General features: G+C 41.9%; 3 protein-coding genes across 4 annotated transcripts in view; 2 read left to right on the top strand and 1 right to left on the bottom strand.

Annotated features, from left to right (window-relative positions):
* Positions 1–489: 489 nt before the first annotated feature.
* LOC125880404 (chromobox protein homolog 2-like) lies at positions 490–7,891 on the bottom strand. Of its 2 annotated transcripts, none has more exons than XM_049562826.1 (5): positions 7,793–7,891; positions 7,666–7,709; positions 5,330–5,395; positions 4,203–4,272; positions 490–4,121 (listed from the first exon to the last, which is right to left on the bottom strand). In XM_049562826.1, the coding sequence occupies exons 1-5, from the start codon at positions 7,856–7,858 to the stop codon at positions 2,700–2,702; spliced, it is 1,668 nt and encodes a 555-aa protein (XP_049418783.1). In that variant the 5' UTR covers positions 7,859–7,891; the 3' UTR covers positions 490–2,699. The 2 variants fall into 2 exon arrangements, with proteins under 2 accessions (XP_049418783.1, XP_049418784.1); XM_049562827.1 differs by having other exon boundaries at positions 490–4,118.
* Positions 7,892–9,681: 1,790 nt separating this feature from the next.
* LOC125880403 (cytochrome c oxidase assembly protein COX11, mitochondrial) lies at positions 9,682–13,600 on the top strand. The gene is made up of 5 exons (XM_049562825.1): positions 9,682–9,771; positions 10,767–11,132; positions 11,209–11,364; positions 11,728–11,853; positions 12,440–13,600. The coding sequence occupies exons 2-5, from the start codon at positions 10,821–10,823 to the stop codon at positions 12,626–12,628; spliced, it is 783 nt and encodes a 260-aa protein (XP_049418782.1). The 5' UTR covers positions 9,682–9,771; positions 10,767–10,820; the 3' UTR covers positions 12,629–13,600.
* A 1,477-nt stretch (positions 13,601–15,077) lies between these two features.
* rab40b (RAB40B, member RAS oncogene family) overlaps positions 15,078–23,735 on the top strand; it is a 29,219-nt gene continuing 20,561 nt past the window's right edge. Inside the window, exon 1 of the mRNA XM_049562824.1 lies at positions 15,078–15,703. Coding sequence (XP_049418781.1) covers positions 15,562–15,703 — 142 coding nt within the window. The 5' untranslated portion in view covers positions 15,078–15,561. The remainder of the gene's footprint in view (positions 15,704–23,735) is intronic.

Here is a 23,735-nt window from a genome sequence, read left to right as displayed (position 1 = left end):
CACACAGATCAATAATCCTTTCTTTCACTGGATTTATAAAATTGTTTTTAAAGCAGATTATTAATCCGTTCTCACGCTGAGTTCATTCAATTGTTGCATTTAGTTGTTTGCTCATGCAAATTATTCAGTCCATTAGTTTGCTGGGTTTATTAAATCATTTGTGCGCGCAGATTATCAGTCCATTCTTTTGCTGGGAATATATAATCCACCTACACATACAGTAGATTATTAATCTGTTTGCTCAGTTTATTGTTCAGTTTGTGGTTTGTCTCAACAACAAAATGAGTAAATAGTGTTTGTCATAGGTGATTCACCAAAAGTATAAATTACAAAACCCCAGATTATCTCCTGGATTTTACAAACAGACCGACAGTGGATCTGATCAGGGCAGATTCTTCTTCTTCTACCTGGACACACAGGTGGAGTCACTACAAACAGTCCAACAGAGACACCTGCTGGTGAAGATGTGAAGCGCAGTCACAGCCTGAAACAGTTTAGTTCTTTAGGTACTTACGGTTTATTTCAAATACCTTGAAAATGGCAGAGAGGCACACAGGCTACAAGAATCTGAAGCTAGTCAGCCAATATGAGCACCAGATAGATATCAGTCATCACATGAAAAAACAAAACTTATTTACAAATATAAATTAACACATATTTCAACTCCAAAAGACACTGTGACAGCCAATGTATTAAAATGGTATAAAATTGGTAAATATAAGTGATAATGGGATGTCAGCTTACATTGATACTGTGCGTAGTGCAAGGAATACTGTCAATAATACAAATCAATAAACAAGATCATTCACATTCAATAACAGCTTTGGTCCGAAGAGAACTAAAAGACGAGGACAGAAACCTGACGGGTGTGTGTGTGTGTGTGTGTGTGTGTGTGTGGATGAAGATGAACCAATCACAGACGGACTTCACTTGTTGTTTTTTTTTTGTGTGTTTTTGAATATTTAATTTAAACATGCTGCCCTGGATGAAGCCACATATTTAGTTTGGATACAGGTCCGAAAAGCACAACATGTCCTACTCAAACTAATCGTCACAAGCAGCTGAGTGGTGGCAGTGGGCTCGATAGACTGGGAGGAACCTTAGGCACTGGAGAGGTGATGATGTCATACATCCATCTGTAGTTCTTAAACCTTGTTTCTACACCGTTTAATAAAATGCAGTCTGTGGGCTGAGAGGAGATCCGTCACCTGATCTGAAAACCCAGCGTCGGTCATTGGAAAGGTAAAAAACAATCATCTTCACTCAAAGTCCTCTTACTCGCTTTTTGTTTTCTTTCATTTGCACCGTCATGGTCTTCATCGCTGGATGGAGCTGTCACATGACCTGTGATCACATGACCAAAAATGCATTCACGTGATGACAATGGAGCAAACTGTATCTGCCGATGAAGACCATGAGATTAGGCAGAAGGCCGAGTAAGTGGCCTTTGACTGACGACTAAGTTGCTGATCTACTCTGTCCAAACCAAACTCCATTCATAAAAGTTATGATTTAACCCCCGACTGTGCAGAGTGAGGTCTGTGGTTTTTGTCGGAGCAACGAGGATTTTATATCTTTTTGTTTTCAGTTTTTAATTCTAAACCGCAAACCAGCTTCCATTCAGAAAACCATATAAAGCCACTCGACTCTCCTCAGTGAGGTCTGTGTTTTCTCGGAGCAGCTGGGACTTTATTCCTTTTGTGTCTGTTATTAGTTCTGGATGCTTCACAGCAAACCAAACTCCATTCAAGAAAGTTACGATTTAATGCCTCCCGACTCCCCTCAGTCACGTCTGTGGTTTCTCTGAGCAAGAAGAATCTCATTATCTCCGCTTTGTTTTTTTTTGTTTGTTTGTCAGCAGAGCTACGTAAAAACTACTGAACCGATTTTTATGAAACTATGTGGAAGGGTGTAGAACGGGAACCCTTTAAATTTTGGAGCGGCTCCAAAAATCATTTTTCACTTTCATTAACACTGCAAGGTTGGGTGTTTGGCCTTGGTGGAGGTCTGTGCTCTTGTTTTAAATGCTCCACCACACACCAAACTCAGTTTTATATTTAGGTCTCTGCACCAGATGCTTCTGATGCAAGTCTGTGGGTTAATCTGAGCAGCTGGGACTCTGTTTCCAGGAAATGATCTTGAGGTATTAATTATTAAGTGCACCACCACAAACTAAAGTCCATTTACCTCCATTATACGAAGGTGGAAGCAGCAGAGATCTCAGAGAGCTGATCTGCATATCTGGAGAAAACAGTACAATTGAACTGAGACGCTGGTGTTTGAAGACAAATATCAGCCCTGCAAACTGTGACTGCAGGACGATGGGTGGAGGAATAACTTCCAGGACTGAATAATAATCCTTGGACTGTCACTCCTCCCTCTCAGGACACAGACTGCGTGTTACTATCAGGTGCAAACAGGGTCTAAACTTCAGGGTTCCTACACTGTTTCAACAACCAAAAGGGATTTCATATGCAGTATGATCTCTCCACCGTGTTTGTCTTCTACTACTTATGTAACATCACTGGATTACTGAAACCACACAAACTGTATCGTCTGTTCGGCAGCACAAGAAGCTCCCAGACTTTTTTGTGCATTTCTAAACGTATAAAGAGCCGAGAACGCCTGGATCGTAGGAACCCTGAGAGCTGTTGTAGGAAGTGTTGTAGGACAGTTCAGCTCAGCTCTGCAGTCGTCCTTCAGTGATTCCGTGAGTTGAAGAATCCCACGCTGGTCGGCGACTCCTTCACCGTCACCGTGATGAAGTTGGCCGTGACGTCTGTGACGAATACGTGCTCCAGGAGGCTCCGGGCCGGCCGCCAGTCTGTCTCTGTGTCGGACTCCGTGGCGTCGTTGCCGAGGCTGGGCCTGCTGTTGTTTGGGTACAGCGAGGCGTCGTGCTCTGATTCGCTGCTGCTGGTCTCATCTGAGTCGCCGGTGCTGAGCTCATTCAGGCTCCGGTTCTGAGAGCCAAGCCCGTGTTTCCTCTCCTCGTGCCTCCCGCTGCCGTTCCCCCGTGCAGAGCTGCTTCCTGTCATCTTCTTAGCGTCTCCTAACATCTCCTTCCCCCTGTCCTCCCTTAACCTCGCCTGCTCTGCACCGCCGCCTGCTGCCAGTCCAGACCGCTGCCCACCGGCTGATGTTCGAGTCTCTTTGATCCCACCCACTCCTCCTTTAACAACCATGCCGCTGCCGCTCCTTAAGCTCGACCTCGACGACGCAGCTCCGGCGTTGTTCCCCTGAAGGCTGCTGCCGGCCGGCAGCTTGCTGACGCTCTGCAGGTTGAGAGCTCGGAGGTTGAGCGCCTGGTTGGCTCTGTCTCGAGGCGTAGGTGAGGATGACGCTTTGGAGAGGTTCTGCTGCTTGTGTTGGACCAACCCGGTGCCGTCGTGCCTCCTCTGGTTCAGCGGGGAGCGCTGCACTGCCGTCTGGCCTCCCCCGAAGCTGCTGTGCAAACCCAACGACCCTGAACCTCCACCTTGTTTCAGCGCGGACACCTTGTACCCGTCTCCTCTGCTGCTGCTCGTTTCTGAGATGGAGCGCTTCAGCTCGGACAGAGAGTTCTTACTTTGTGGGGATGGACTGGTTTTGCTGTAGGAGGAGGACGGAGACATGGAGCGACTGGTCCAGATGCAGCTGAGGGATCCCGGTTTGGAGGCGGCTGTCTGGGAGAAGGAGCTGGCGGAGGTCTGGGAGGCGGAGGCGGCCTCGTCTCTGGAGGTCCTGCTCAGCCCGGTGTAAGTGAAGCTGGCCGGCTGCAGAGGTTTCTTCACCCCGGGTCGAGGCTCCTCCCTGGGTGGTCTGAGCACCTGGTGGTGGCGTGGTGGAGGAGGAGGAGGAGGAGGTGAAGGAGGAGGAGGAGGTGGTCTGCTCTTTGCTTGTCTTAACGCCCTCAGGTCAGGGTGGAGCGGCTTCCTCCCACGCTTCTTCTTTCGGGGAGGGTCGGATTTGGCAAGCACGATCTGAGGCCTCTTCTGGGGGACGGGGTGGACACGAGGGCCGGGCTTCGCTTTCTTTGTGTGCTCTTCATCCTCTGAGGAAGAGGACGAGGCGGACGATGTAAGGCCAGAGGAAGAGGAGGATGAGGAGCGGCTGTCTTTTGTGGCTGCTGGTGCAGGCTGCTGAAAAGATGAAGAATAAAATGACTCGAACTGAAGTAAAGTTTCTTCTGTACATGAAACACTGGAGGAAAGAAGAGTTACCAGAATCTTCCGCGGTCGTCCTCTCGGCCTCTTTCCTTTCTTCTGGAACAGAAGCTCCCGCTCTTGTTCTCTGAGAAACATTTACACAATATTTCACATCAAACATGCAGATTCATATAAACAGGTGGACAGACTGTTAACAGTGCCCAGCTGGTCCCAACTGGTGGGTCGTGGTCCAAAAGTGGGTCGTGGGTCTATTCTGAATGGACGCCAAGCGACTCTCGAATATGTCAGCTTGTAAAAAACACACTTCACATTTAAATACAATGAATATCTGGCACGGAGCTTTTAATCTGAAGCGTTGTTTCCTGTTACTGAGTGAGTGACAAAAAGACAGCAGACTGTGTGGACCTTAAACTACTGACTTAGAAATCTGGACCCTGTGGATGGACCACTTAGGAACCACTGATTTAACACATCTTACTGCTAAGGGGCCGTACACATGCCATGTTTTTTGCACCCTCACATCCATTGTTTTCAATGTAGAGGCCTGGCAGGCACGCTAAAACACCAAAGTGACACCATCGCTGTGCGCACATGCTCCTGAGCACCTGTTCAGGGCACCTCACAGAAAAAGGCATAAGAGCAGCACCCTGCACCCGACCTCACGTCTTCCAGGCGGCTCAAGACGCAGCATGTGCACGGCCCCTAATTGGTCCTGTTGCTTCAGTTTATTTTGAGCTTTAAAGGTTAATTTACTGAAGGCCATGAGCTGTGGTTGAAAGCGCTGGAACATTTCCAGTGAGCGGACATTATCCTAAGAATTTTATGTAAAACTAAAAACAGCGTTGTGGAGATTTGTTACTTTTCTCTGTTTTATATGAATATATGTGAATGTTTTGGTCGGTCAGTTGAAAAAAATTTAACGTGAGGACATCACCTTTAAAAATTGTTTTTTTTTTTCACCAGACTAAAAGATGAAGGGAATATATCGCTATAAAAACTGACAGATTAAACAATAATAAAAATAAGCTGCAGCTCAACCTTGTGTCTTTTGTCTTTAAATCACTTCAATCTTCATCAGTATTTGTTTCTTTACTTTCAACAACACCTGCTACTATCTCAAAATGTCCCATAAAAATAATCTACTGACACACACACACACACACACACACACACACACACACCTCTTATGGAAAGCTGCCAGCAGCCTCGGGTCCAATATATTTTCTTCTGGCTCCCAACTGTTGTGCCTGAAAACATCAGAAAACTGTTTTAACACAACAGAAAAACTTTAAAGACGAACAGCAGGATCAATAAAACCTCTCCTCCGTATTTTATACTTTTAGTTTTTCAGTTTGAGTTCTGTGTCACAACTTAAAACCCGCAGCAGGTGATTTTTATGGACATTTGAGGGGTGGCACAACAAGCTGAGACCAAAGTACTGAGATATCATCACTTTATATAGTCGACAGAAACAACTGGAAACAACAGTTTGTGTTTGTGAGAGGAAACTGACACTAAATGTGACAATGAGTGACGCATACAGTCATTTCATCCATTTTAATTTTAAAGTGAAGTTCAGTGAGTTTAAACTCTGCTTGATTCAGCAACATGTAAACTATGACAGACCCTGCAGGATGAAGGAGGTTTAACTATTTATAGTTAATGATTAATGATTTCAGCCATTTTTTAAGCAGAAATCTCAAAACATTCTCATTTTCCAGCCTCTAATGTGCAAATATTCTGCTTATATCTGATTTCTATTGCTGCAAACTGAATATTTCAGGATTGTTGTTCAGACAAAACAAGACGTGATGAGCATTTACGATCATTTTCTGACATTAATCAGGATTAATCAAGAAAATAATCGGCAAACTAAGAGAAAATGAAATAATTATTTTCAGCCCTAATTATAACATATAATCTGAAGTCCAAATAAAACCTCCAGTGACACTGAACCTGAACTGGTGTCATACTGGTTTGTGACCACAATACCTGGAGGGTTAATGTACACATTAAAGCATTTATTATATTTTTTTGACATTTCATTTATGAAAATAATGACAAAAATATGACAAAAATAATAATAATCATTAGAGCAGTGGTTCTCAACTGGTGGGTCGGTACCCAAAAGTGGGTCGCAGGGTCATTTTGACTGGGTCACGGCTTCACAAATCTTTTGTGAAATATTGTAACTTTTGTCCTCAAAATTTTATGACCTTTTCTTAAAGTTTTACGATTTCTGTCTCAAAATTTTATGATTTTTTTTCTCTATATTTTGACTTTTTTAACAAAATTTTATGATTTTTCCTTACAATCTTACTTTTTTCTCAAAATTTTTATGATTTCTTTCTTTTCTTTGTTTTTCTAAAAATTTTAACTTTGTTCATGTAATTTTACAACTTTTTTTCTAGAAATATTTTCTAGAAATTCTCAAAATGTTAGTCTGTATATCACATACAATAGTCAATGTAAAGATGATGAACAGACATGAATATGCGCCAAAAGACTATTGTATTTCATGAAAAAAGTCATAAAATTTCAAGGAAGTGTCTGTGAAATAGATTTGAGTGGAGAGTCAAAAATTTGGGTCACGACTTAATGACTGAGGAAAAATGTGGGTCCTGAGGACAGACCAGTTGAGAACCACTGCATTAGAGTAATGAGTGATAAAAATAACTGTTGTTACAAATGACTTTAACACAAAGTCTCCACGTCTGTCACACAGTGTGTTAAATTAAAGCACATCTTTGGGATTATCATCTCTGTACATTGCACACATTATAATTTATACTGTGCATGTTTGCTTCACTTTAAAATCAGATATATCTTTCATATTTTTATCATCAATCCTTGACCGTCTCAGTACGTGCTTTTTATTTTCTCTTAATTATTTATTATTATTATTTTAATTCACTGTTATGCACAAAAACACCAACTCCTTGTTTGTGAAAACCTTCAACCAGTAAACCTGATCAGATTATCATATAAAATATAAACTATAGTCCTAATAATATGACACAGTAGAACATGTAAAGTGTGCAGCAGGAGTCCAGTGACACTGAGCAGCACCCAGCTGCACAGATGATGATGTTTACTGGTGTCATACTGGTTTGTGACCACAATAACTGGAGGATTAATGTATATGAGCATGAAACAATTACTGTATTTTCCGTGTCTGATCCTGATGCAGGTGAGCCAGAGGAGCCTGCAGCCTGCACTGGTGCATCTGGTCCATATACAGTATATACACACAGTGGTGTTAGCATCAGCTGCTCGGTGTGGACACGGCACACACAAGCGGAATAATGAGAGCAGAAATGGCTGCTGCAGCTCAGTGTATCGGCTCCGTGTTTATTGGTCAGTGTGTTAAAGATAAACCTGCTGTCTGTATTTTTATTGTGTGGATAAACTCCCCCGGCAGCAGAGTAAACACCGCGGCAGAGCCCGGCATTGTTTGGTGCCATTTTTCAGTGTATGTGTCGTTAGCATCTGTGTGGCTAGCAGCTAGCTTACTTACTTAGACGACCACCCTCTCCACTTCACCAGATACTCAAACTTCCCCTGTGAAAGAGGAAACAAGATGTCACAACATGTCCGGAGGAAACTACGGTTCCCGCTGAGCCCTCAGCCGCCGCTGCTCTTACCTTTCTCGGCCGTTTGCTGAGGATGCATTCCGCATCAAATACCTGGCCGACTGTGACCCCCTCCATTACTACAGCAGCCCCGAGGAACGAGCACGGAGAGCGATTTTGACCTGCCGCGGCCACCGTAGATCGTTTACTATCACATTTATAAACACTGTATAAACCTGTTTTACATCCTTTATTATCACATTTATAAACACTGTATAAACCTGTTTTACATCCTTTATTATCACATTTATAAACACTGTATAAACCTGTTTTACATCCTTTATTTTCACATTTATAAACACTGTATAAACCTGTTTTACATCCTTTATTATCACATTTATAAACACTGTATAAACCTGTTTTACATCCTTTATTATCACATTTATAAACACTGTATAAACCTGTTTTACATCCTTTACTATCACATTTATAAACACTGTATAAACCTGTTTTACATCCTTTATTATCACATTTATAAACACTGTATAAACCTGTTTTACATCCTTTATTTTCACATTTATAAACACTGTATAAACCTGTTTTACATCCTTTATTATCACATTTATAAACACTGTATAAACCTGTTTTACATCCTTTATTATCATATTTACAAACACTGTATAAACCTGTTTTACATCCTTTATTATCACATTTATAACCTCTCTACAAACATGTTATACACTTTAATATTCACATTGATAGCATCTGTATAAATCCCGTATCGGGCAATCATTATTACCTGAATAACCTATGCAATATTATCACATTCATATCATTTGTAACATAACTTCTGTATAAACCTGTTACACATCCTTTACTTAAATACAATTAAAACTATGAAAACAAATATATCAAAGTATTAAAATATTACTAAATTACATTTTTAATTATTAATGATTGGTGGAAACTTGAGCACCTTTATCTTATTTTATTTTATTCTATTTCGTTTTATTTTTCTCATGATTTATTTCATTATTTATTTTTATTTTATTTGTTTTTATTTATTATTTTTATTTTTTTTAATTAATTAATTCATTTATTCATTCATTTATTTATTTTTATTTCTCAGTCTGTTTTTACTGTGTTTCATGTTACATTGTTTTGTCATTTGTCTGCTGAGTGGATGTCATCATCTTTCTGCAAAACTAATCTAGCTATGGGTATAAATAAATTAACCTGAACCTGAACCTGAACCTAAAGCATTACTTTAAACAATGAAATTATTAAAATAATGCTAAAATGATAAGAACAAATTATTAATATATTATTGAAAATAAATGTTTCAAATTATTAAAAAAAAATACCTAAAATATACCAGTTTAACTGCTAAAGTTTTATGTAACATGATTATGTTAAATTGATAACATATTGCTGAAAATACGCAAATTAGATTGCTGAAACATTACATAAAATAATTGTATTGATTAATTAAAATCTTACAGAAAATATACTGGACAAACCAGTATTACTTTTTACTGAAATTAATTATAGTAAATTATTATATGATATTACTGAAAATATGCAGATTATACTGCAGAACTATTACATAAAATAATGGTATTAAATTATTACAATATCAATTAAAATATACCAGATATATATCAGATATAACTGAAATTAATATATTAAATTACTAAAATAGAGTTGAAAATATACCGAAAATAAGCTGCAGAAATATTAGTGTAAATAATTATATTATATCACTAAAATATAACTGAAAATAATTATGTTAAATTATGAAATGTTACTAAAAATATGCCGGTAAGAGAACTGAAATTGACAACTCTTAATCAAGTTTGTCAACACATTGTAATCACCGTATTATTAATAAACACCATATGACCCGTGTGTGGGCGGAACCTTTGAGCCCGCATCTAAAGGAGGAGCTAATTCTGTGTTGCACTCTATGTTTCCGGTGTGTGTTTCCGCGTAAGATGTTTGGTAACATGTTTCTGTTCAGCGGTGAATAACAGCGGAGTTCCTCCTCAAAGGTAACAGCGTGCGAAACATTATTTTAAATATTTGTTTGTATTATATTTATATATAAATTAAACGTGTTTTCAACCAAATTAGTAGTTTTGTTAGCATGGTGGCTAAGCTAAGCTAATACGCCGGTGACTCCTGGACACTGCAGGTCAGAGACATTTACTGGTCCCTCCTTCTGTTACAAAAGCGAACTTAAAATAAATATTTCAGACAAACAACCTGTTCATTCAGTATAATTAAAGCGAAATAGAACCTGTAATTTCACTTTGGCTTATAACAGTTGTATAACCTTGCTTTACTGCGGTTAAACTAACTCACGAACCTCGTTCAAAAACATGACAATTTAAGACTTTTATGTGATTTCACAAACAGATATGTAAACTACAATACAACGGGATACATTATGAGGATGGTCGGTGTTCGCTGGTGTATTCGGCAAACATGGGACCAACCTAAATGATTAAAATGTCAGTTTTAGCAAGCACTTGGTTTCTACTGACCGCCACAGATAGGGTAGTCATATTTCTGGCTCAATTCACATAGAAAAAGTTGGTGCTTAGAGAGTGACTCATATCATAGAGTGACTTTTATTAAGTTGGGGTTAGTATTTAGTCCTATTGAAAGGCATATGTCATGTTAGTTGGCAACCTGGCACTGAAATTAAACCTTTTTTGAATGGAGTTTGGTCAGCAAGTAAGGTGGCATCAAAATTCAGCTTTTTTTGACTGGACTTGTGTTCTCACCTTCTGGAGGAGTATTGGTTGGATTTATTTATTTATTTCAAATGTGAGCGTTTCTAATATTTAATAGACTAAATGATAACATACATATATATATATATATATATATATATATATATATATATATAAAATAAAATATCTTGATCATTATGAAAATAATGTTCCCTTTTCTAGTTCACATCTACTGGACTTCGTAGGTATATCGTGTTTATTTTGTGTACGTTTGTCAGAGCTGACTGCCACTGTTTGTCCTCCATCAGGTGAGTTCACCCCACCGACCCAACCTCAGGTGTGGACTAACTGCAGGTACCAGCATGCTGCTCCCCCTTCTTCTGCGCCCGTCCCTCCGCTGCTCTCAGGCCTCTCAGGTCCTGTTAACACGATGTGTGCGCTGCGACGCCTCTCGGACACTGCACTCTCAGGCTGAGCACTTCCTGCGACGGAGGCTCCCCCTGCGCCTCCACACACAGAGCCGAGGCACCAAGAGCCGAGGAAGGAAGTCCAGGAGCCACGAGGAGGATTGGAAAACCAGGAACAAGACAGTGCTGACGTACATTGCCGCTGCAGGGGTGGGGATGATCGGCCTGTCGTACGCTGCAGTGCCGCTCTACAGGCTCTACTGCCAGGTGAGGAGACACTTCCTGTCCCTGATGTGCTCAAGCTCAGCACCTGCCTGTGTGACCTTTCTGTTTTGTCTGTCAGGCCTCGGGGCTCGGCGGCATGGCGGTGGCCGGACATGACGCAGATCAGGTGGAGACAATGAAGCCAGTGAAGGAGCGGGTCCTCAAGATCACCTTCAACGCAGACACACACGCCAGCATGCAGTGGAACTTCAGACCGCAGCAGACGGAGATCTACGTAAGATCTGGTTCCTCCTCAACACCAACACTCCTTATCAATAGAAATCAGATTATCGTACAGCAAGTCTCGTGAAAACTCTGTGTGCGAGAATGTGAAGGCGACACATCTTAAGTCTCTCCAACCTGTCACTTAATAAATGTTTCCTCAGAAGTCTTTTATTTCTTATTTAAAGCAAATCTGACCACAGTTAGTTTATTTTTATGCTGAATGTTGATCTTGTTTCATGTGATATCTTTCTTGCCTTTTTCTTTCCATTATTGGTTGAAGACTGAAATAAATTCAAATTTCAAGTGAAAGTCCAACTGCATGACGATGACCTTTCTGAGATTAATCAGAAACTTTAATGTGTTTGTTGTGCAGGTGGTTCCAGGTGAGACGGCGCTCGCTTTCTACAGAGCAAAGAACCCCACAAATAAACCCATCATCGGCATCTCCACCTACAACGTGGTGCCCTTCGAGGCCGGGCAGTACTTCAACAAGATCCAGGTAGTGTAACGTCATACTAATATTATCATTGTTATTTTTATCCTTATTTGTAGTGTTTTTGTTCCCTTAAAATGAGTCGTTGTCTGCAGAGGTTGCCATATAGCACCACCATGTTTCTACAGTAGCCCAGAACAGACAAACCAAACACTAACTCTAGATTGGGACATTTGCGTTTGCATCTCTACCGTAGTTCGCAGTCAGAAAAACACTAATTTTTGCAACATTTAACTGCTTTATTAATTGTTTTTACCGGTTTAAGAAAGAAACCTCTGTGGATAATTCAGCTCCCGGTAAAAACCTCTGTAACAATGAAAACTGAAGTAATTGTAACTGGGAGAAGTTATAGCTGGTTGCAATCAGCAATCCTCACTGCTCAGTGTCACTAAATCCCCCTAAGTCTGAGGCACTGGACCTTTAAGTGTGTTCCTTCTACGTCTTTAACATTCTGTGTGTTTATGTAAAAAAGCAGCCTGACGGAACGGTTTTATTATCTTTGAAAGTGATGTTCACAATAAAAACATTTAAAAGAAGATCCAGATTGTCTGAATACATCACAACTAATATTTCTGTGGTCGTCCCTCTGCAGTGTTTCTGCTTCGAGGAGCAGCGACTGAACCCTCACGAGGAGGTGGACATGCCCGTCTTCTTCTACATCGACCCGGAGTTTGACGAGGACCCCCGGATGGCCCGAGTGGACACCATCACCCTGTCCTACACCTTCTTCGAGGCCAAGGAGGGTCAGAAGCTCCCTCTGCCCGGATACAGCTACAACTGATCTGTACACACAGGGAGGGTCACGGAAACTAGGAGGCTAGTTCTGGTTCAAATCTCAGTGCGAGTAAAAGTGAAAGGAAAAAGACAATCCAAGACTCACTGAAGTATTTGTTTTTAATGTGAAATGCATTGCTCCCCCAAAAAAGACTGAAACCAAACAACAACCAGATTTTTTTTTATTAAATCAAGTAAAAAGCTTCAGTGTAAGTCTTGTTGTTTTCAGTGTCTCAGAGTTTGAGGGTCCACTGTAAAGGTTGTAAACAAAATATTCTAGATTTTATTCTGAGAATAAAGTTAAAATATTTGAAGAAAGATGTGTAATATTCAATAGAAAAGTCAAAGTCCTGATTTAATTTAATATGAGATGGGAGCAGGGTGTCATCTGAGGTTTCACATAAAAGCAGCTTCAGGATTCATGTATTTCACTCAGTGTAGCCTGAGAACAAGAAGACATTTTGCAGATTTTTTTTCTTTTCAAAAAGTTGCATTTTCCCCCTAAATATTTTACCTTAATTCTCAAAATATCACATTTATTTTTTCTAACAGTGGTCCTAATTCACTGTAACAGAATAAACCAGGTGTTCACTCATCCTGGAAAACCTGGAATTCTTCAATGCAGCTTCACAGTCATTGAAAAGTCCTGAAACAAGTTTAAAGTGTCAGAATCTATAAATTCCTTCTCGGTGGCTGATACACATTTGAAGGTGTCGAGGTGAAACCTTTCTGAGAAAAGAGTTGGCTGGATGAGTTTTTCTACATTTCACCTGAACTGAGGAACAAAACTGTCAGAACTCTGGAGACTGAACTTTCTCTCCTGTCGATGAAAGACGTGGAGACTTCAGACCCGAAGACCTCCAGCTGTTTGTGTGTGTGACGTCTGAGAGACTGTACATGTATAAATGAGATCATGATTACAGCTGATAATTGTTTTAAAGACTGAAAATATCTGAATAAATTATGACTACAAACTGAATCTGGACCTCTGCAGAGATTTCACTGAGCCGACAGTCGTTTGCTGGTTTTTAAAAATCGCCGTTCAAGATTTTCAAACCAGTTTAACAACACAGCGATGAAAACATTCGAAGACGTGAGACTGTTAATGGGCAGCGTGAGAGAATTAAATATTTAGGATCTGTTGTTTTACGAGCTCTAATTTCATGAGCAAAAAACTTGACATTAAGATGGCGCCGTGCTGCGATAGCTGTCGCCAGAGCATTATGTTCTCAGGTTGTCCGTCCATCTTTTCCGAGGTATGTACATCCGTCTGTTTATATTAATGTTGGCCTGTCTATTTGTACGTCTGTCCCATTCTCATGAGCACAACATCTCAAGAACACCTTCAGGGAATTTCTTCAAATTTGGCACAAACGTCCACTTGGACTCAGTGATGAACAGATTAGGTTTGGTGGTCAAAGGTCACTGTGACCTCACAAAGCATGTTTTTGGCCATAACTCAAGAATTCACACACCCAATTATAACAAAATTCCGCACAAATATCTTCTAAAGGATAAAAACAGGATAAAATAATGAAGGTCAAAAGGTCAAAGGTCAGCTTGACTGTGACATCATCACGTTTTAAAGTCATATCTCAGGAACAGAAGGGGAGACATTTGGTCAGATACTGAATTGGTGACTCTAATCTTGAAACTGCTGATTGTAAAGATCTTCTGCGTGTGAAGCATCCATGTTTTAGAATATGTTACGTCTTTGCAGCAGCATGTGAAGCATTGTCAACCGTCCTGACTTCACATGAGTCTGGACAGATGTGAATTTTTGTTCTGTAAGTCGGGGTTCAGATACTTGATGTGCCTGAGTTTGGACACCAGGTGGCAGCAGAGGAAAAGCAACACTTCAGTGCTGCATGTTTGAAGGTGGCATTTGTTTATACAGGAATCTGGAGGTGATCCATAACTCTATAACTCTAAATCAAATGTGACAGTAATGAACAAAAACAAATTATTAATTCTGAGATAACAGTGGCCTCGAAAAATATTTGAAGGGTCCAGTTTATTACTCACAACTATGTTTCTATGAGTTTGTAATCACCTGTTATTGTTTTCATAACTGGTTAAGTTAGATGTCTCTAAATTCCAAACACTGGACCTTTAATTTACAAATTGTCTTCCATTTAAAGTCTAATTTCAGATCGTTATTAATGTCTTTAGATAATGCATGTGGGATTATTTTGACCATGTGATGTTGGCACCAGGGATAAGGGAAGCTTTTATTTTGTAGACTCAGAAAGGAAGTGGTGCGGTCATCTCATCCCGTCCAGCCTGACGTCACTCCTGGAAGCCAATCAAACTCCTGCTCGCGTGTGTTGACGGACGTCTTCAACGTCAGGCATGAGGTTGCCCTAGCAACTCACGGGGTGGACCAATCACACAGAGGCAGGCAGGGCTGAACCCCCCCCCCCCCCCCACCGCCTCTCCTCCTCTCCTCCGCCATCCCCATCCTCGACACCACCTCCGCTGGAGCAGGAGGCGGAGGGAGTGAGGCCACAGACCCATCAGCTCTTCCTCCTCAGTCCGGAGTCCTGGAGCCGAACTGAACCAGAGGATTTTTACCTTCGTGCGTAAAAGCGCGGCGCGTCCAGAGCGCGCGGATGGCACAGAGGACGCAGTAACCGCGTCCTGTGATTGTTGTCAGTGTTGGTGGTTCACGCTGGACACTTGTAGCTCTTCTGGACACAGGCTGAACCAGGTGACCCAACTGTTTGTTGCGTGTGAACACGCGCAGAGTCTCTCGTGGATCGCGGGGGAGACTTTAACCGTCGCGGATTTATTTCGGCGGACTTTACACGTCTCTGTCTCCCGTCCTCCCGCCTTGGACCGGGGTGTTAAAGGAGGAGGAGGAGGAGGAGGGGGTGTTCGGCTGGGTGCTGCCGAGTCTCATCTCATGATGGGACACGGCAGCTGTCATCTGCCGCGAGGATGAGCCACAGAAGCAGCCCGGCCAGGGCGTATGACTTTCTGCTCAAGTTCCTGCTGGTGGGGGACAGCGATGTGGGGAAGGGCGAGATCCTGGCGAGCCTGCAGGACGGAGCCACCGAGTCCCCGTACGGATACAACATGGGTGAGTGACCAGCGGGCTGGAGGGGGTGAGTGGGGTGTGTGTTGGACTCAGTGGGTTGAGAGGAGGTCATTTATTTATCTCGAACCCGCCTGTCAGGTTCTTTTTGGGGGTTTACGCGCATGGATTTCCTGGTTTTACGCACGGGTTACGCAAGGGCGGAGAGCTCTGAGCACTAGAGGATCAAACCAAGTGACAGCTCAGATCCAGGAGCTCTCATGATACAAACCAACTCATCACACACACACACACACACACACACACACACACACACACAATTTGATGATTTACTGGTCGGTTCCTTTGGCACCGATTCCCAGTCTAAAGTCTAAAGTTAATAAACTGGGACACACTAAAGCTTTAGTCAACAGTGTAAAGTACCGAAGTACGTTTACTCAAGCACTGAACTGAAGTACAAGTTTGAGGTACTTGTACTTTTCTTGACTGTTTCCATTTTCTGCCCTTTTTTTAGTAACTCAAGTACAACTCAGTTTTACATTTTCAAGAGCTGTTGTTATTGAACAGCTTCATTCTGTAGAGCCGTAACAGTGCACGATCATATCTATGCAGTACCTTATATTGTGTGAGCTTTCCCCTGGCTTCTTCCACATATTCACCATATCCTGACACAATGTTAGACAATCTGTCACCATCAGTTTCTCCCTCGAGGTCCCTTTGCCAAATCAGTTTCACACTACGAGACATTATCACACAGGAGGGAGTTAGTTACTTCATAAAGTTGTGAAGCCTTGTGGCTTTCCAGTGGACATTTGAGATAGTTTATAATTATGTTATCAGCTATATTGTAGAACTTTGACATAATACAACTTCTTATCTGTAAAAATGTCCTCGCTCAACCAGATCCTCAAAACCACGGGAATGCCACTGCTTCCAATACATAGTATAATTTTCTGCTCTTTTATACTTCTCCTCCTCTACATCCAAGAGGGAAACCATATGACAAGCTAATTAATTAAAATATAGTATTGATGTTTGATTGATTCATCATCTCACATGTATCTGGTGACCCTTTGCAGGGCCCTGACCCTGAGGTTGGGAACCACTGGACTAAAGTAACTAAAGTTAAAACAAGCTTGTGATATTTCGGGTAAGAACTGTGTAATCATGGGTACTTGAAAGGCCTTATCCCTGGGGGGACGCCAGAGAACCCCAGGCCCCAGTTTGAGAACAACTCTGCAGTTACACCTCCAAAACACTGGTTGGTGATGGAGTTTCTATGAAATGCTGTAAAGTTTAGTTGATTCAAAACACACATTAAACACACATTGAACACACAGTAAACACGCATTAAAAATGGCTTAATAGAGACAGTTTCAAACACAAATCAGCTTCACTATAACTCGCAGCATTCACAGACAAAGCACTTGTCTTTATCTGGACACATTTTCCCCACAAATACAGCATGCTAACGTTATTAGCACAAGCTTATGGCATTTTACATTGTATGAATTAGCCTAGCAGCTAGCAGACTTTTCCTCTGCTCATATGAAGTCAGGATAAATCACACACAGGACTTAAAATGCTATTTTTGTGGAGGCATTATTGTCTTCACAATTTGTTGTTTCTTATCTGTGAAATTAAAGTAAATAAAAGCTTTGTTTCCGCTGAGGGAAATGGTTTCAGCTTACAGAGACAGACAGGAGGTCTGCATTGCTGCGAGGTGTAGTTATATTTCTGGGCAGGTGCATGTCAGCCTACGTTGTAGGGTACCGCGGGGCCAAATCCAGAATTTTTCAATAAGGGAGAAAGAGTAGATCTGCTTCCAGACCCCTCTCAGAGTTTTTATGCCTCTTGGCTGGCGATAGTCATGGCCAGAGGAATTATGGTTTTGGGTTGTCCGTCCATCCCATTCTCCTGAACGCGATATCTCAAGATCCCCCCAAGGGGATTTCTTCAAATTTGGCACAAACGTCCACTTGGACTCAGTGATGAACAGATTAGGTTTGGCGGTCAAGGGTCACTGTGACCTTACGTCAGTCTCATTCTTTTGAATGCAATACCTACAGAAGACCTTGAGGGAATTTCCTGAAATTTGGCACAAATGTCCGCTTGGACTCAGTGATGAACAGATTAGGTTTGGTGGTCAAAGGTCACTGTGACCTTACGTCAGTCTCATTCTCTTGAACGCAATACCCACAGAACCCCCCGAGGGGATTTCTTCAAATCTGGCGCAAGCGTCCACTCAGACTCAAGGATAACCTGATTGGATTTTAGTGGTCATAGGTCAAGGCCACTGTGACCTTGTGTGAAAGCAATATCGTCAAGATCACCTTGAGGACATTTCCTCAAATTTGGCACAAATGTTGACTTGAACTCTACAATGAATTTATCAGATTTTGGCGGTCAAAGGTCAAGGTCACTGCGACCTCACAAAACATGTTTTTGGTTTTGCAGCATCATCCATATTTGAGGCATTGTTAACTGTCATAACAACATATGACTGTAGATTGACATGGATGTAAACTTTAACTGGAACTTGATTGGTCTGCAGAGGCATACAAACAGGAAGCGGTCATTCTGTTTTTTTTATGGAGGAAAATCATGTTAAACCAGATACTCGTATGATTATACTCTGAAATGTTTCTGGAGGGGGGCTTAAAGGAAAAAAACTGACGTGTTGAGCTGTTACTGCAGACTCTGCACAGTGTGTACTATGTTACGGCTGAATGAGGTCTAATGTTGGCAGATGTTGATTTCTCCGGCGTGTCTGTGCACGTCGTCTCAGCAGCTGTGGGAAAACATCTTCACTTCTGTCAGCAGAGTCTGTTGATCTGCAGTTGATCTGCCTGCTGTCGTCCTGCAGCGTCACTCAGTCTGAAACTGTTTCACCAATTATAAAGAAATCAGGACGTTCAAACAAGAATGAGCCGAATCACAAGAAATTATTCGTAGATTAACGTCCGTCACTGATGTTTGATGGACAGAATTAAAGGAGTGGTGATTGTCTGCTGTTAGGAGTTGTTGAGTTTGGTGGAGAGAGTGAAACTCAGTCATTAAAAAGTACACTGAAGAAGGTGTTCCTGACCTTTACCAACAACATGAAAGTAGTGACCTGTTAGTTACCAGCTTTGCTTCAGACTGCAGTTATCACGGTGAAACTGCTTTTTATATTTTCATGGTAGAGTATTAAATGATTTTGTCTCGTCAGACGCAGGAAGATTCAAAGTGTTCTCCAGGATGGAAGTGATGTGTCTGACTTCCTGGCCAGTAGGAGACGGTTGTAGGTTTGCAGGGTTGGTAGTGTTCGTTGTCAGTGCCCCTCTGTATCCGTTAAATTTACATTTCAATAGTTTGTAAGACAAACTTTGGCTGACATGAGGCGTCAATGATGTCAGGTACTTCTTGATTATTTAACAGCAGGTTCAGGTTGATGTTATGGATAAAATCTACCATGATACATTTTATTAAATTTTATAATTCAGTCTGTGATTTACAGTTTGTGTTGTATGAATTATAAGATCTTCATCAGTTCCTTCTGCAACCGAAACATAGGTGCAGAGAACAAAAATACAGAAGAACAAGAGAGCAACAACTGGTTATTTTAGAGGAAAGGAGGAATAACTTGTTCTCTATTTATTATTTATTCTTGTAAATACTGGGACCTTTGGGGGTTCAGTTCTGGTAAACAAAACTATTACCTTTCTTTACCCCCACATGTTTAATCTTGTATTATAACTGGACATAATTACTTTATAGGTTCCACAGAATATAATAGAGTGTTGTTGACACAGTGTTTCCCAGATGTTTGTTCTCCAGCACTGCACCCTGTAAGAAAACAGTTTACAAAAATACTTGAAATATAATTGTTTTTCTTAGTACCAACTGAGCATGGTTTAAACACCACAGCCTACCTGAGTATTGTTGCTGAGCGTGTCCATCCCTTTATGACCACAGTGTACCCATCTTCTGATGGCTACTTCCAGCAGGATAACGCTCCATGTCACAAAGCTCACATCATCTCAAACATGACAATGAGTTGACTGTGCTCCAATGGCCTCCACAGTCACCAGATCTCAGTCCAATAGAGCACCTTTGGGATGTGCTGGAACCGGAGATTCTCATCATGGATGTGCAGCTGACAAATCTGCAACAACTGTGTGATGTCATCATGTCAACATGGACCAACATCTCTGAGGAATGTTTCCAGCACCTTGCACCTTGTCACCAAGAATTACAAAGGGGGTCCAACCTGGTACCAGCAGGGTGTACCTAATAAAGTGGCCAGTGAATTCTTTTTATCAATGTTGGTATGTTTTTTGACAGTTGCAAAACAATGATGTCAACTCAATCATCAGTGCTGCTGGAAACTAACAACAACAAGGACTCATGGTGGAGAGGAAGAAATGGTTTGAAGCGTGTCTTCACATCATGTAGAAACATGACATCAGTGCTGCATGTGACGTCGGTAAAATGATAAATCAAGTAAGACTAGAAACACCAGCAGTATGATGAAATATCTCTCTACCAACATGGGCCTAACTTCCATGAGTGCCATGTGTTTGACACTCTACGCACGAGTGCCACAGCTTCCCAACCAAGCAGCACATCTGTTATCAAAGATAAATATCCTGTTGTAATAACATCAGTACCACACAGGCAGGAGGAGGAGAGTTTCTCTTTGACTGAGAAAACCTTAATGAAGACTGTGTTCAGACTCACAGATAATAAAACAGTGTACTCGGGTACAGTTCGTGTGTACTCGGTACAGTTCGTGTGTACTTGGGTACAGTTCGTGTGTACTCGGGTACAGTTCGTGTGTACTCGGATACAGTTCGTGTGTACTTGGGTACAGTTCGTGTGTACTGGGGTACAGTTCGTGTGTACACGGGTACAGTTCGTGTGTACAAGGATACAGTTCGTGTGTACTCGGATACAGTTCGTGTGTACTTGGGTACAGTTCGTGTGTACTCGGGTACAGTTCGTGTGTACTTGGGTACAGTTCGTGTGTACTTGGGTACAGTTCGTGTGTACAAGGATACAGTTCGTGTGTACTCGGATACAGTTCGTGTGTACTTGGGTACAGTTCGTGTGTACTCGGGTACAGTTCGTGTGTACTTGGGTACAGTTCGTGTGTACTTGGGTACAGTTCGTGTGTACTGGGGTACAGTTCGTGTGTACTCGGATACAGTTCGTGTGTACTCGGGTACAGTTCATGTGTACTTGGATACAGTTCGTGTGGACTCGGATACAGTTCACGTGTACTTAGGTACAGTTCGTGTGTACTAGGGTACAGTTTGTGTGTACTCGGATACAGTTCGTGTGTACTCGGATACAGTTCGTGTGTACTGGGGTACAGTTCGTGTGTACTCGGGTACAGTTCGTGTGTACTTGGGTACAGTTCATGTGTACTTGGATACAGTTCGTGTGGACTCGGATACAGTTCGCGTGTACTTAGGTACAGTTCGTGTGTACTAGGGTACAGTTCGTGTGTACTCGGGTACAGTTCATGTGTACTTGGATACAGTTCGTGTGGACTCGGATACAGTTCGTGTGGACTCGGATACAGTTCGTGTGTACTTGGGTACAGTTCGTGTGTACTTAGGAACAGTTTGTGTGTACTAGGGTACAGTTCGTGTGTACTCGGGTACAGTTCATGTGTACTTGGATACAGTTCGTGTGGACTCGGATACAGTTCGCGTACTTAGGTACAGTTCGTGTGTACTCGGGTACAGTTCATGTGTACTTGGATACAGTTCGTGTGGAGTCGGATACAGTTCGCGTGTACTTAGGTACAGTTCGTGTGGACTCGGATACAGTTTGCGTGTACTTAGGTACAGTTCATGTGTACTCGGATACAGTTCATGTGTACTCGGAAAATGTTCATGTGTACTCGGGTATGGTTTACATCAGCCATTAAAACCAGCTGTACCAAAACACAGCAGTGGACTGCTTTTAAGGCGAGTAGCCGTTAGCGTGTAGAGCTGCAAAGACATTTTTCAACGCTGCCGGTCTCTGAAATCTGCGTATGCATACAGCACGTGTTGATCTCATGCTCTAATGGCTGATACAGTGAAGGCAGATGAAAGGGGCGCTCTTGACATTGTCTACAAAACATAAACAATGTAAACAACATCACTAAAAGTGAAAAGAGACCAAGTAAATACCTCGTTTGTACCTGATTAATCCAACAAAATAACACAGCTGTAAAATGTCTCAGTGATTATATTTTTATGCTTCAGATGTAAATCATGAAAAAAACAATAATTCCTAAAAGTGAATGTTTTATTTACTTTAGTACTTCATCACACTGGTGCAAAAAAATCATAAAAATTCAATGTGAACCAATATAAACACAACACTGCGCATGTGTGTGTGTGTGTGTGTGTGTGTGTGTGTGTGTGTGTGTGTGTGTGTGTGGTGTATTAATAAACGCTGGCAGCAGCTGCTCATGACTCACTCTCACTCTGCAGGAGGGCGTCCAGGACGAGCCGACGATCTGCAGCTTTACACATGATGTAACTGTGAGGTTGATGACTGTGACTTTATACATTTATTGATCACATTTATTAATCTGATGTCATGGCTGAAGCATTTACAACCTGTTGTTCTGGGACAGAGCCAAGCATCTTTTTGTAGGTGTGTTTTGTTTTCAAGTCGAATTTCAAGTGATTTCAACATTTTAACTGACAGGAAACTTCAGATTTATTTTACAGTGAAACACTCTGTATGCGTACTAATACAGCAGCAGAGCTTTTTGTTTTCAGAGCTAATGTCTCTGCTTCACTTTGTGACTCTGACTCTGAAAAGACAACTGGATCCTCACATGAACATGAAGCTCTCCTGCTGCAGCTTTTAATATTTCAGGCGTTCAGCTGACAGCAGCATCCGGAGCGACTTCAGTGTGACAACAGAGAAAAGCCTCAGTGCTTCAGACTGCTGACATAACCATCAGCACAGAGGAGGTCAGAGGTCAGGGAGGACAGAGGTGGAGTAACATCAGAGGGATCGAGGAGACTGACTCATACTGGACGCCTGAGCACACATATATAAGGAGTGAGCATTGTCTCTACTGTATTCTGTTGTAAACAGCAGACTGTGTTTATAAAGGTTATGGTACTAATTATGTCTGGGCGATAAGGCCAAAAATGTTGTCATGATAAAAAGGTTCATATCAGATATTGATAATGATCACAATAAATGTTAAAGGAACAGTGTGTAGGATTTAGTGACATCTAGTGGAGAGGACTGCACCCAGCTGAAACTTCTCCCATGTGCCATAACGTGAGCTCCCAGTTAGGATTCCATCAGTGTTCATTGTTCAGGAGGTTTGAACCAGGAGCTGGTTCCTCCTCTCTGAAGTAAACAGACCAGGTGATTATGAGTGCTATATTGTTGGCAACTGGACTTGCTTGTGTTTCTTGAAGACGTTTTGCCTCTCATCTAAGAAGCTTCTTCAGTTCTAAAGGACTGGTTCGGTGCAGTTGCAGGCTTTAAACCCTGTGTGAGTGTGAACCCTTACAGAGGCGTAGGGGTCAAATGTGAGCTCTTAAGCCTAGTTCGCATTTCACGATTTTCATCGCGATTTTGACGTCGCAGAGAATCTTAAGAGCCACCTTGGGTCGGAGATGAGTCGGCAGATAGTCTGCCACGACGAGTCCTCGTGTGAACAAGCCTATGAGCAAGTCGCCCCCTCGTCTGCGACTGGGACTGAATATCTGGCATGCTAGAAAACTGGAGAAGTCTGACACGACTGACAAAGAGCATCAGCCAATGAGAGGCAGGATACGTCCCACGTCAGCACGCAGGAGGACGGAAGAAATGTGAGGAGGACAAGCTGCAGGGTTGCCAGGTCCGCTTATTAGCCGCGACTTTGGGCTTGTTTTTTGTAAAGTCGCTTACAAATATTGGTAGTCGCGGGCTGCAGTTTTTTGGGCTTGTTTGTAAAGTGGAGTTTCTTATTTGGGCTTGCTCTCTAAACGTCACCTTCCTCTATATATATCCATTGCCTCTATTGGGCTTGTTTCCATAGCCCTGGTTGCTTGTTTCTCTCCCAAGATCTGGCAACACTGACAAG

The sequence above is a fragment of the Epinephelus fuscoguttatus genome, linkage group LG20 (genome assembly GCF_011397635.1).
Source record: "Epinephelus fuscoguttatus linkage group LG20, E.fuscoguttatus.final_Chr_v1".
NCBI classification, from domain to species: Eukaryota; Metazoa; Chordata; class Actinopteri; order Perciformes; family Serranidae; genus Epinephelus; species Epinephelus fuscoguttatus.
Note: the sequence above shows the minus strand (reverse complement) of the source record. Positions and strands in the feature narration are given on the sequence as shown.